The sequence below is a fragment of the Anolis sagrei genome, chromosome Y, assembly GCF_037176765.1.
Source record: "Anolis sagrei isolate rAnoSag1 chromosome Y, rAnoSag1.mat, whole genome shotgun sequence".
Lineage (NCBI taxonomy): Eukaryota > Metazoa > Chordata > Lepidosauria > Squamata > Dactyloidae > Anolis > Anolis sagrei.
The window spans coordinates 25,364,030-25,376,444 of record NC_090035.1 but is presented as its reverse complement, the minus strand read 5'-3'; the positions used below and the strand labels follow the sequence as shown (position 1 = coordinate 25,376,444).

At 44.7% G+C, this 12,415-nt stretch overlaps 1 protein-coding gene across 2 annotated transcripts in view; it reads left to right on the top strand.

The window, feature by feature from the left end:
- Positions 1-12,415, top strand: part of LOC137095468 (E3 ubiquitin-protein ligase TRAF7-like) — a 48,410-nt gene that overhangs the window by 22,445 nt on the left and 13,550 nt on the right. For both annotated transcript variants that reach the window (XM_067462174.1, XM_067462175.1), the window contains exons 5-12: positions 3,532-3,648; positions 4,365-4,457; positions 7,037-7,070; positions 9,202-9,385; positions 9,947-10,081; positions 10,910-11,127; positions 12,009-12,082; positions 12,213-12,261. In XM_067462174.1, the coding sequence (XP_067318275.1) occupies positions 3,532-3,648; positions 4,365-4,457; positions 7,037-7,070; positions 9,202-9,385; positions 9,947-10,081; positions 10,910-11,127; positions 12,009-12,082; positions 12,213-12,261 (904 nt within the window). The remainder of the gene's footprint in view (positions 1-3,531; positions 3,649-4,364; positions 4,458-7,036; positions 7,071-9,201; positions 9,386-9,946; positions 10,082-10,909; positions 11,128-12,008; positions 12,083-12,212; positions 12,262-12,415) is intronic.

The following is a 12,415-nucleotide window of genomic DNA, read 5'->3' as shown; positions in this document are numbered from 1 at the left end:
TCGCTTCAATGCTGGTGGTCTTTGCTTCTTCCAGCACACTGACGTTTGTCCGCTTGTTTTCCCAGGAGATTTGCAGGATTTTCCGGAGGCAGCGCTGATGAAAACGTTCCAGGAGCTGCATGTGACGTCTGTAGACAGTCCACGTCTCACAGGCATATAGCAGGGTTGGGAAGACAATAGCTTTATAAACAAGCACCTTGGTATCCCTACGGATGTCCCGGTCCTCAAACACTCTCTGCTTCATTCTGGAAAATGCTGCACTTGCAGAGCTCAGGCAGTGTTGTATTTCGGCGTCGATGTTGACTTTGGTGGAGAGGTGGCTGCCAAGGTAGCGGAAATGGTCCACATTTTCTAATGTGACACCATTAAGCTGTATTACTGGCATTGGAGAGGGATTGGCTGGCGACTGCTGGAACAGCACCTTGGTTTTCTCAATGTTCAGTGACAGGCCGAGCTTCTCATATGTTTCTGCGAAGGTGTTTAGAGTGGCTTGTAGATCTTCTTCTGAATGCGCACAGACGACATTGTCATCAGCATACTGGAGTTCTATAACAGCTGTTGTTGTAACCTTGGTTTTGGCTTTCAGTCTGCTGAGGTTGAATAGCTTGCCATCTGTCCGATAGATTATTTCCACTTTGGTGGGAAGCTTCCCATCAACAAGGTGAAGTATCATAGCGATGAAGATGGAGAATAGAGTTGGGGCAATAACACATCCCTGTTTGACACCGGATTCCACCTTAAATGGGTCACTTTGGGAGCCACTGCTGTCCAAGACTGTTGCCATCATGTCATCGTGTAGGAGCCGCAGGATGTTCACAAATTTGTTTGGGCACCCAATTTTGTGGAGGATGGTCCAGAGAGCGCTGCGATTCACTGTGTCGAATGCCTTTGCAAGGTCGATGAATGCCATGTACAGAGGTTGGTTTTGTTCTCTGCATTTTTCTTGGAGCTGTCTTGCAGTGAAGATCATGTCCACTGTTCCTCTGGAGGGGCGGAAGCCGTTTTGGGATTCTGGGAGGGTGTCTTCTGAGAGGGGCAGAAGGCGGTTTGCAAGGATTCTTGCGAGGATTTTCCCAGCGGAGGTTAGAAGGGAGATACCTCGATAGTTGGTCCTTCAGGAGTTTGGTTCCATCTGATGAGCGTAGAGGCTGTATCCCATGGTTTCTTGGTCCATAGATGACCTTTGTGGCTTTGAAGAATCCCTGAGCATCATGGGTATCTGCCAGGTGTTGGATTTCTTCAGTCTTCTTTGTCCACCAGATGTTCTTGAGTTCTCTTGTCCTTCTTTGGACCTCAGCTTTTGAACTGGCATAGATCTTTTTCTTAGCAACACAGTTGATGTCTCTCTGCCATGCTTGGAAGGCTTTCCTTTTCTTGTCAATTAGCTGTTGGATCTCGATGTCATTTTCATCAAACCAGTCTTGATGTTTCTTGGCTTGGTATCCAATAGTTTCTTCGCAGGCTTGGATGATGGAGGTCTTCAGTTTGTTCCAATGTTCCTCGACATTTTCGGGGTGTACTGTGGGTAGATGGTCCTTGAGTGCTGTTTGGAGATGGGCTCGTCTGGAGGGCTCCTGAAGGGCTTGGGTGTTCATTTTGCGCCTTGTCTTCCTTCCTTGGAGTCTGCGCTTGGGGGCAATCTTGAGAGCCATCGTGGATCGAATTAGCCTGTGGTCAGTCCAGCAGTCATCAGCACCTGTCATGGCTCTTGTGAGGAGCACGTCACGGCGGTCTCTGGCGCATGTGATTACATAGTCTAAGAGGTGCCAATGCTTTGACCGGGGGTGCTTCCATGATGTCTTGAACTTGTTTTTCTGGCGGAAGAGCGTGTTGGTGATGACAAGGTTGTGCTCCGCATATTTGGTGAGAAGCAGGATGCCATTTGAGTTGCTGTTTCCAACCCGTCTTTTCCAATGGTCCCTGGCCACAGGTCGAAGTCTCGCCCGACTCTTGCATTGAAGTCCCCCAGGAGGATGATTTTGTCCTCCTTAGGTATCCCCGATAGGACGGTATCCAGCTGACAGTAGAATTTCTTCTTGATGTCTTCGTCAGCATCTAGTGTTGGTGCATAGGCACTTATGATGGTTGCCCGTTGGTTTTTGGCAAGATCGATTCGGAGGGTTGAGAGTCGTTCGTTGATGCCAGTAGGTGCTTCGGACAGATGTTTCACCAGATCATTCCTGATGGCGAAGCCAACTCCGTGCATTCTTTGGTCTTTTTCGGGCAGTCCCTTCCAGAAGAAGTTGTAGCCTCCTTTTTCTTCCTTCAGCTGTCCCTCTCCTGCTCTCCGGGTCTCCTGAAGGGCTGCTATGTTAAAGCGTCCCAGCTCCCTTGCAATGATGGCAGTTCTGCGTTCGGGGCGTTCACTGTCACTGTTGTCCATCAGAGTCCGTACGTTCCACGTACCAAAGTTCATTTTCCTTTTTTGGCCGCAGGGTGGTGACCCCACTGGACGCAGCAGTCCAGTCAGGGATAAGTGAGGCAGACTATGTTTAGGGCACCTTTTCTAGCCCCCTCCCCATGTGGGGTGAGCAGAGTGGGTCCTCAATAGGGCTGCTCAGTCGCGGATTCAGCTGCCGAACTACTCAACTGCCTCGGGCCTTGAGGTAGAACGACTGAGTCCGTACCCACCGCCCATGTGCCAGTCTGTGACAAGGGGCTTCCAGATTTCACAGTCCTGTCCCCGTCACCACTCGCTGATCGCCATGGGACTTTGGTTGCTTGGTTTTTATTTTCTTTGGAAGACGCCTGTGCGTGAGTTTTTTTTAATGTGTGGAGGTCAGTGCACAACTGATCAACACACAGACTTCACAGAGTGAGGTTCCACTGGTGATGTAGTTTAACACAATGACTGTGGCTTCTCAGTCTGTTGCAGCCTTCTTCCGCCTTCGCAGCCGTTGTAACATGTGCCATGTTATCCTCCGCCTGCTCCGCCGTTGAGGTCTTTGGGTCTTCTAACTGTGCTTGGTCTGGAACCTCCCCCGTGGCCACTCCTGGGAGTGCACGACTCCAGTTGTTGTGCCTACAGGTTCATTGGAACACGCAAGCCCCCTCACCACGACAAGGTGACAGTCCATCGAGGGGACATAATAATAATAATAATAATAATAATAATAATAATAATAATAATAATATAAAACATAATAATAAGAAGAAGACATGTACAGGTTAAATAGCCCTTGCAGTGTGTGTCATGTTTTCTTTAAAAATGCCTTCTTTGAGGGAGAAAACCTGATGGGTGCTTGTGTATAAATTTATTTAAATAAGTTTTACAATTGATGTGCAGATTTTGTAATCCTTGTCCAATAACAATAGAGGTCTATAATTGCTCAGATTAGTTAGATCTTGTCCTTCTTTTGGTTGCGAAGTTATTGTTCATGCAATTTTGTTATTGCTGTGAAACCTTTAAGCACAAGTTTAGGATCAGGATTCGAATCCAGAACCAGCATCGCTGATATAAGGAGAGATCTGCATGATATTTTGCGATACACAGGTGACTGTCACCCTTCCTTTGTCTCTGTTTCTCTGCAGCCGCCCATCAACACTCCACGTCTTTCTGATTCTGCCATCTCTGTCCGCTCCTTGCACTCCGAGTCCAACATGTCCCTGCGTTCCACTTTCTCTCTCCACGAAGAAGAGGAGGAGCCAGTAGGTATTTGGAGTGGGGGGGGGGAAGGTTCTGGGAAATATTCGTTAAGAGAGAAATTGATAACAAGGCCTTTAGGAATCGGTAGGAAATATTGGATGTTTAAAATAGTTCACCAAGAAGGCACTGCAAATTGCCGACCCTAACAATAGTAGCCACGCCAGACTCTATTTGCCATCACCTTTAGGTCAGAAAGGATGTCCCCCAATAAAGAGTTCAAATTATTATTATTATTATTATTATTATTATTATTATCATTATCACCGCCACCATAGTCTATATCCTGCTTTTTCTTTTAGAAATATTTATGCCTTGTCTTATCTCTGAGTGTGCAACAAGTTGGGAGTTTAATCCTACTAATTAATGATAGTAATAATAACCCACCTCTTTTTGCGACTCAAGGTGGGTTGCTACAGGTTAAAACAGGGAAATAAAACACAACAGTTTTAAAACGTATATAACAACGTACAGAAGATCACATCATTACAATGTAGGTGAAAATTCACAAGTTAAATTTGACTATGTAGGCCTTGATAATTTCTGTCTTGTATTTTTTGGAAGGCAAGCTGCCATTGGCTCAAGTTGCAGGCTGCAAAAGATTTGGAAGTGAACACTCTGCTTGTTATTTATTGCTTTTGGCTCTTGTGCTGCATTTGAGCAACAATTCCCTTCCTATTTTGCCCTGACTTTCTGTTTGCGATTCCCTCTCCCTTTGCAGGAACCCTTGGTGTTTGCGGAGCAGCCCTCGGTGAAGCTCTGCTGCCTGTTGTGTTGCAGTGTGTTCAAAGATCCAGTGATCACAACTTGCGGGGTAAGGAATCCCATAGACACATAGGTTTGGAACTTTTGAAGACGGTGGCAGCATCTGGCAAATTATCATTGCTGCTGTACAGAGACTACCAATTTTGGCTGTAGTATCAGGAGACTAGTCAGATAATCAGTGCAAAAACTTTCAGGTCTCCCTGGTATACTTTGTAAAATCAGATTAATAAAATATTGGGTTGCTGTGAGTTTTCTGGGCTCTATGGCCATGTTCCAGAAGCATTCTCTCCTGATCTTTCGTCCACATCTATGGCAGGCATCCTTGGAGGTTGTGAGGCCTGTTGGAAACTAGGCAAGTGGGGTTGATATATCTTTGGAATGTCCAGGGTAGGAGAAAGAATTCTTGTCTGTTTGAAGCAAGTATGAATGTTGCCAGCTTGATAAGCATTGAATGGCCGTGCAGCTTCAAAGTCTGTCTGCTTCCTGCCTGGGGGAATCCTTTTGTTGGGAGATATTATTAATAAAATATTGCCAAAGGAACGTCTAGTTGGAAAGAGAAGTGCAGTCAGACGTGTCCCATGGCTTCGACTGTCTTGACTTCAGAGGGACATAGTCTTTGGCAATATATTATTCTACATATATCTTCCTTCCTTGTCCATTGAATTTGGCCAGAGAGAACCCTTTCCTATATTTTAGAATATTTAGATATCTTAGATGCCTTGCGCGAAGAAGGGCTCTCTTGTCTTTGGAAACTAGGGAGATGGAAGCTGTGTTTACGTAGTTTCACAGCGCTCTATTCCAGATATGCTGCTGTATGTTTTCTTTGATTTTTTTGTAGCCCGTAGTGTTGAATCTGAGTGACACTCAGACTATTAGGAAAAAAGAGTATGTTGCTGTGAAAGGCTGTTGGGGAACCTGGAGTTGCATCTTTCCTTCCACAGCAGGCAAATGTCCTTGTCATACGCTCATAGAATTCTAGAGTTGGAAAGAATCTCCAAAGGCCATCCAGTCCAACCCCTTCTGTCACAGAGGACCTTCCGCTAACCCTTCTGCTATAAAGGGAGACACAATCCAAGCCCTCTCAACAGATGACCATCTAGACTGTTTCAAAACCTCCAGAGGAGAAAACTCCATCGTTGTTATTATTAATAAGAATGATTATAGATTCATAGATTTGGGAGAGACTCCAAGGGCCATCCAGCCCAACCCCCTCCTGCCAGGCAGGAAGTCACAATCAAAACCCTACTGACAGGCGGCCATCCAACCTCTGCTTCAAAGCCTCTAGAGGAGGAAACTCCACAATCATTATTAATAAACATGATTATGATTATAGATTCACAGAATTGGAATATACCCCAAAGGCTATCTAGTCCAACCTCCTTCCAAACCAATTTTTCTGAACAGATGGCCATCCAACCTCTGCTTCAGAACCTCCAGATAAAGAGATTTGACTGGACTCCAAGGCAATCTATATTCCCTGGTTGAACAGCTCTTTTCCCTTCCACAATATTCCCAGCCATCCTTTGCTGTTTCCTCATAGGGAGGGAGGTGGTGATGGCTGGAGGAAGCTGCTGGCTGTGTTCTGGCCTCTCTGCCCCCTTTTTACAGCTGTTTTGGGGCAGGAAAAGGAAGCAGGAGGTGGCGATAGTCTCAGCCGCAGGCTGAATCCTGATCAAAACCCCCACAGGGTGCTTCTTCCCTACCTCCATACTGTTTCTCTGCATCCTGAAATTGTCCGTCTGGTGTTTGCTTTGGTGTGGGCAACGGGGCCTTAAATGCGGGGCCTGTTTTATTGCCTCTCGGGCCAGCCACCTTTTGATGCATCCTGAATAAGTCAGAAAGTTCAGAAATATAAAATGTGCCCAGCCAGGGAAATGACTGAGATTATTATGCCACTGTTCATTCTGTGTTTTCAGATCTGCAATGGGCTTTGAACAGAAATTTAAAGCACTACTTTCTGAAAGATTCGAGCATACCTGAACTCCTTATAAGTGACAGTATATCCTGATCTATATATCGTTCTTTAGTCTTTCTATTGAGGCCATGATCAACCCTTTTCTTCTTTGACTGAAGCATGAAAGATCCCTTCCATTATGGTCAAAACAAAACTCCAAACAGAGGCCACTATGAGCCTCCCAATGCCATTTATTGGCCATGCAAACCTATCACAAGTACTTTTTTTGTTAAGAGGGAGTTTGCCATTGTGTTCCTCTGAATTTCTGCTAAATGTTGGGAAAATGTCTGGAAAAAATAATTCTTATTTGTATAGTTCCATCATTGCGAAATCCACCTTGCAGGGTTATAGTGATCAGGGAGTGTGATCCACACCAATGACTGATCAAGATCAAACTTGGCACACAGAGCCTCCATGACCCACTCTACATCCTGGTCTGGTTTGGAAGAGCATGGACCATGGATGACAGGACTTGTAGTATCTTCACTCACTTCCTGAGACAACTGCGAATCAGGGAGTGTTGGACGGTCTTTTGTCTTTTGTTGTACTTATATTGTCCTTCTTTATTGTACTTATCTGTTCTTAATTTAACATGTTCTATCATTCACTGCAGTATGATAGAGGTTTTGAAAATGTAATCAATATTTGTGGTCATGTTTTGATTTTCTCCACAGCACACATTTTGCAGGAGATGTGCCTTAACTTCTGGTAGGTGCTAGAAAACATTACCATTTTCCCCCTCCCTCCCTCCCTCCCTCCCTCCTTCCCTCCCTCCCTCCTTGCCTTTATTTTTTTCTTGGCTTTTTTTCTTTAAAGTCTGATTTTTAACCTTCATTTTATTGGTAAAAATCTGCATAATACCTGTGTGTATTTGCTATATGTATTTTCATAGTGTTGTGTTTTACCTCACTGTTTTAACCATGTTGGAACCACAAGGAGAGGTGGACAATTATTATTATTATTATTATTATTATTATTATTATACTTTACTTTTATTGTGATGAGGGCCGCATGCCACTGGATATTATTCTGTCTGCTTTATATGTGTTTCCCTTTTTTCTCTCATAAAGAATTGCCTAGATTCCCAAAGCAGAACCCAAAGGGACGAGAAAAAAACAACTCTTAGGTGGTTCAATTTCACTTCCAATGGAAGCCTGTTTTGTTGAATAGGTTATATTCCAGAAAGACCAAAATGAAAAGAAATTCTACAGAAATCATAATAATAATTTTGCCTGGAGAAAAATGAATTCCATGGGTACATTTTGTGAAAAAAAGTCTTTTATGAAATAGTAGGGGATTGTGTGTTGGCTGCTGCAGGGTTTTGAGGACAGCGTAGCACCATTCTTACAAAGGAACGAGCAACCATCCAGAATGCTATTTCAGTATTCCCCTTCTGTTGTCATTATCCATTATCATCATCCTAACTCATATATTTGGAAGAGACCCACAAAGGCCAGACATGTCTTCTCTCAGACATGAAGACATCATCTAATCCCTCTGTGAAGGAGTCGTTAAACTGCTGCCACCAATTGTGAAGAAGACCGTTTTAATGCCACCGAATGCCACCAAATGTGAAGGTGCGAGTGGTAAAACACCCACTGCCACCTAATCTATGAGGGAAGCTGGGCAACGATCAATATCAGCCTATGAGCTATTTTATAAAGGAACTGTTAATGACAGAAGGTTTTATTCAGTGGATAGCGTAGCGTTTTCTTTCCTGGCTTGACTTTACTATTACAGGCTGTTCAACTTAGGAGAAACTGTATCAGGCAAGGCTTGAGGAAAACAGTAACAAGTTTATTTTAACAGGAGTATAACAATGTATAACTGTTCTTCAAAAGAGGCACAAATCTTGATGGATACATTGGAAAGGTTTCATGAGTAAACTCAGGCAAATACTTCATAAGGTTTCACAGCTGGCACAACAGGCTTAAACCCAGCCAAACCTTGATTCTTAATTCAGAATCAACAACCCCCTGTACCGGGTCCTCTGCAACCACTTGGTCACCAATTGATTCCCTGAATCTCCACCAAGAGATTCAGTCTTTCCCTATAGCACACTGGCTACAGACACATTCCCTGAATCTCCACCAAAAGATTCCGTCCACTCAGTAGCTTGCTGGCGTACTGACTGACTCTTTTTTAAAACAGCTGCCCCTGAAGAGGCAGTTGGCTCTGCCCCAGTTGCTATGGCAACTCAGCTAACACCAAGCCACTCCCACAAAACATAATCTCCCATACTTACCATCCCTAAAACACCAAGCCTACACATAACCAAAGAAATAAAACTTACACACCGTCACACCCTCCCAACAGATGGCCATCCAACCTCTGACTCATAGAAGAGTCCCTAAAGGCCCAGGCTCTCCTTAGAATCCTAGAGTTGGAAGGAATCCCCAAAGGCCATCCTATCCAACCCCCTTCTCCCTGGCAGGAAAAGCACAATCCAAGCACTCCTGACAAATGGCCATCCACCCTCTGCTTAAAAGCCTCCAAAGAAAGGGACTGACATACACAAATTCTGGAGTTTGGAAGATATTCCCAAAGGCCATCCATTCCACCTCCACTCTGCCATAAAAGAAGGCAGAATCAAAGCAGATGGTCATCCAGCCTCTGTTTAAAGAGTTCCATAGAATCCTAGAGTTGGAAGAGACCCCTACAGGCTGTCCAATCCATTCCCATTCTGCCAGGAAGACAACCAAACCCTTCCCATCCAGTCTCTGCCAAAAACTTCCAGAGAAGGAGACTCCCATCACCCTCTGAGGAAGATTTTATTTATTTTCTTGTTTGTTTCATCTCTGTATGCTTTATGAAGGCAACATTTTCTCTTCTTCCACAGAGAAGTGTCCGGTAGACAATGCCAAACTGACAGTGGTGGTCAACAACATTGCTGTTGCGGAGCAGATTGGAGAGCTCTTCATCCACTGCAAGTACGGTTGCCGCCCCGTTGCCAGTGGCAAGCCACTGGTCTTTGAGGTGGACCCCCATGGCTGCCCCTTCACCATTAAGCTGAGTGTCAGGAAGTAAGTCTGGCTTCTTAAATACTACAGTAGTAATTATTTGGTGGGGTCAAGCATGCAGTGCAGTACTAAGACAAAGCTTAAGCTGTGGTAAAAGCGATACATCTGAAATATGACATGATATTATAAAATATTGTGGTTCACCCCAGTATTTTAAAGAACCCAGCTAGTCTTTTCTCTATATTTTTCAGTTGGCTGTGATTAATATGGGAGTTTGTTCCACATCTAGACCTCCATCCCTCTTCAGCCTAAGGCTTCAGCCAAAAATTTACTTTGAGCCCTGTTAAACTCCTAGTTTAATCATGTTAATTATTCATTCTTAGATAGTTCTTTCTTTAGTTCTATTTTAATTTTTATTGTCTTTAGGTTTCAAATTGTATTGTTTTTATCATTGTCCATCCCTTGAGTCTCTTAAAGAGGAAAAAATAGTATATAAATGAACATGTAAAATAGATATTCCTGTACATGAGGCCTTGTGGCTGAGTTTTGTACCTTTCCTGTGATGGGGTTAAAGTTGGGTAAGGTCTTCCTCTTCTGGCTGTTCTGACTCCGCTCCCTTCCCAGGGACCATGAGGGCAGCTGTGACTACCGGCCCGTGCGCTGCCCCAACAACCCCAATTGCCCGCCGCTTCTCAAGATGAACCTGGAGGCCCACCTGAAGGAGTGCGAACACATCAAGTGCCCCCATTCCAAATACGGGTGAGTGAAAAGCTGTACCCTTCCAAATGGCATGGAAGGAAGTTGGGAATGGGCTTGGAACGGAATATCCCATTGGCAACTTTCCCTGCTCACAGATTGCTGAGCCTTCCACCAGACTGTAGTCCTGACAGAAATGATTTTAGAAACAATTTGATCGCTGTACCCTCTCAGGGTTTAGAATTCTAGAGTTGGAAGTGGTCCCCAAAAGCCATCTATCCTATCCCCTTCTCTAAGAAAAGCACCATCAAAGCCCTCCCAACAGATAGCCATCCAGCCTCTTGAATCATAAAGTCCTAGAGTTGGAAGACACCCCAGGGGTCATCCAGTCCAACCTGCCAGGCAAGAAAAGCACCATCAAAGCCCCCCTGACATATGGCCATTCAGCCTCACTGAATCATAGAATCCTAGAGTTGGCAGAGACCACATGGGCCGTCCAATCCAGCCTTGTGCCAGGCAGGAAAAGGACCTTTCAGTGCCTCCCGACAGATGACCATCCAACCTCTGTTTAAAAGCCTCCAAAGAAAGAGCCTCCACTGGACTGCAAGCCAGCATCCTTAACCACTGGCTAGCTGGCTGTACTCTCAGAAATTATTGCATTTCTTCCATTCTAAGACACACTTTCCCCCTTATATCAGCATCTGGGGTGCATTTTAAATTCGCAGGTGTGTCATGTGTATTTTTGTAGGTGGAGGTGGTCTTGCAATCTATGGCATGTTCCAGTGGAAGAGATATGGTTGTTTCCCAAAAGCAGGAGGGCCACAGATTTTGTGGTCACACTGGTTGCTGCATCCTCCTTCACTACCTGATGGCTCCTCTCCCGTCCTTCAGGTGCACCTTCATAGGGAACCAGGACACCTACGAGACTCACCTGGAGATGTGCAAATTCGAGGGCCTGAAGGAGTTCCTGCAGCAGACGGATGACCGCTTCCATGAGATGCAGGTGGCCATGGCCCAGAAGGACCAGGAGATCGCCTTCCTGCGCTCCATGCTGGGCAAACTCTCTGAGAAGATTGACCAGCTGGAGAAGAACCTGGAGCTGAAGTTCGGTGAGTCTCCAAAGAGGAGGAGAGGCCCAGTTGGGTCTTCCATTGTCATAACTCGCTCAAACCTCACGTGATGTCATTGGTGGGTGTCTCGGGATACCATATTTTATCACATCATAATTGCATAAAAATCCTGGGGGGAAAAGGCAGTGCAACTATTATGTGATGAAAACAAATCTGCCTTTCATTGCCCCGTTTCTGTTGTTTTTTTGTTGTTGTTTTTTTAAGTAAACTTCCTTATTTCTGAGACACAAGGAAGAGAAGGAGGGGGAATCAAACCTCACATAAACAGCTCCATTTCTGTTTGTTTGTTTGTTTGCTTGCTTGCTTGTTTGCTTGCTTGCTTGCTTGCTTTTGTAAACTGCTTTGCCTCAGAAGAAGGAGTAAGGAAGATCCCCCTCCCTCCCTTCCTTCCTTCTCTGAAGGTCTTAGGGCAGTTTACAAAATCTGAAAATGTGCTCTTTGGGGGAAGGGGAGACCTCTGTTTCACGTTTTTAAAACTGCCTTAAGTCAAAGAAGAGGAGAGCTCCAGAGATCCCCGTTTCATCGTTTTTAAACTGCTTTGCTTTTGTAGGAGAGAGGTGGAATCCGCTCCAAACATCTCTGTGACTATTATTCAAGGAATCCAAAAATACTAATTTGGCCACCCCCAGAAAATGGGGGTGCGACTATCATGTTGTGCCAACTATTACATAATGAAATATGGGTAAATGATGACCTTGTGACGGCATAAATGATGTGTAGATCTTGGGATTTTGGACCTACTTTGCAGCTTGGTGTGTTATTTAGAAGCTGCAGGTCTGAAATGGGGTGGGGGCTATAGCGTGGGACTCATTCCCAATGGGTATTTTACCTGTATTCCCTCTATTGTATTCTCTTTCTAGATGTCCTGGATGAGAACCAGAGCAAGCTGAGCGAAGATCTGATGGAGTTCCGGAGAGATGCCTCCATGCTCAATGTGAGTCTCCCTCCTCCTCAAATGTAAAGTATGTGATCCATTATTATAATAGGGAGGAAATCCCTCATCTTCCTATATATTCCAAAGGCGATTCACTGCTTCTTTAATGTGCTTCCATTTACCTCCTTAGGATGAGTTATCTCATATCAATGCTCGGCTGAACATGGGGATCCTGGGCTGTGAGTTGATATTCTTTCTGCATGTTGATATTATAAACTCATTTCCATTGAGAGCCACCTTAGCCTTATTATGGTTGCCTTCAAAGAGCCCTTAAATCTATTCATACAGAAAGCCCTCTATAATTTTTGTAACATAGGGGATGGTACTTTTCAG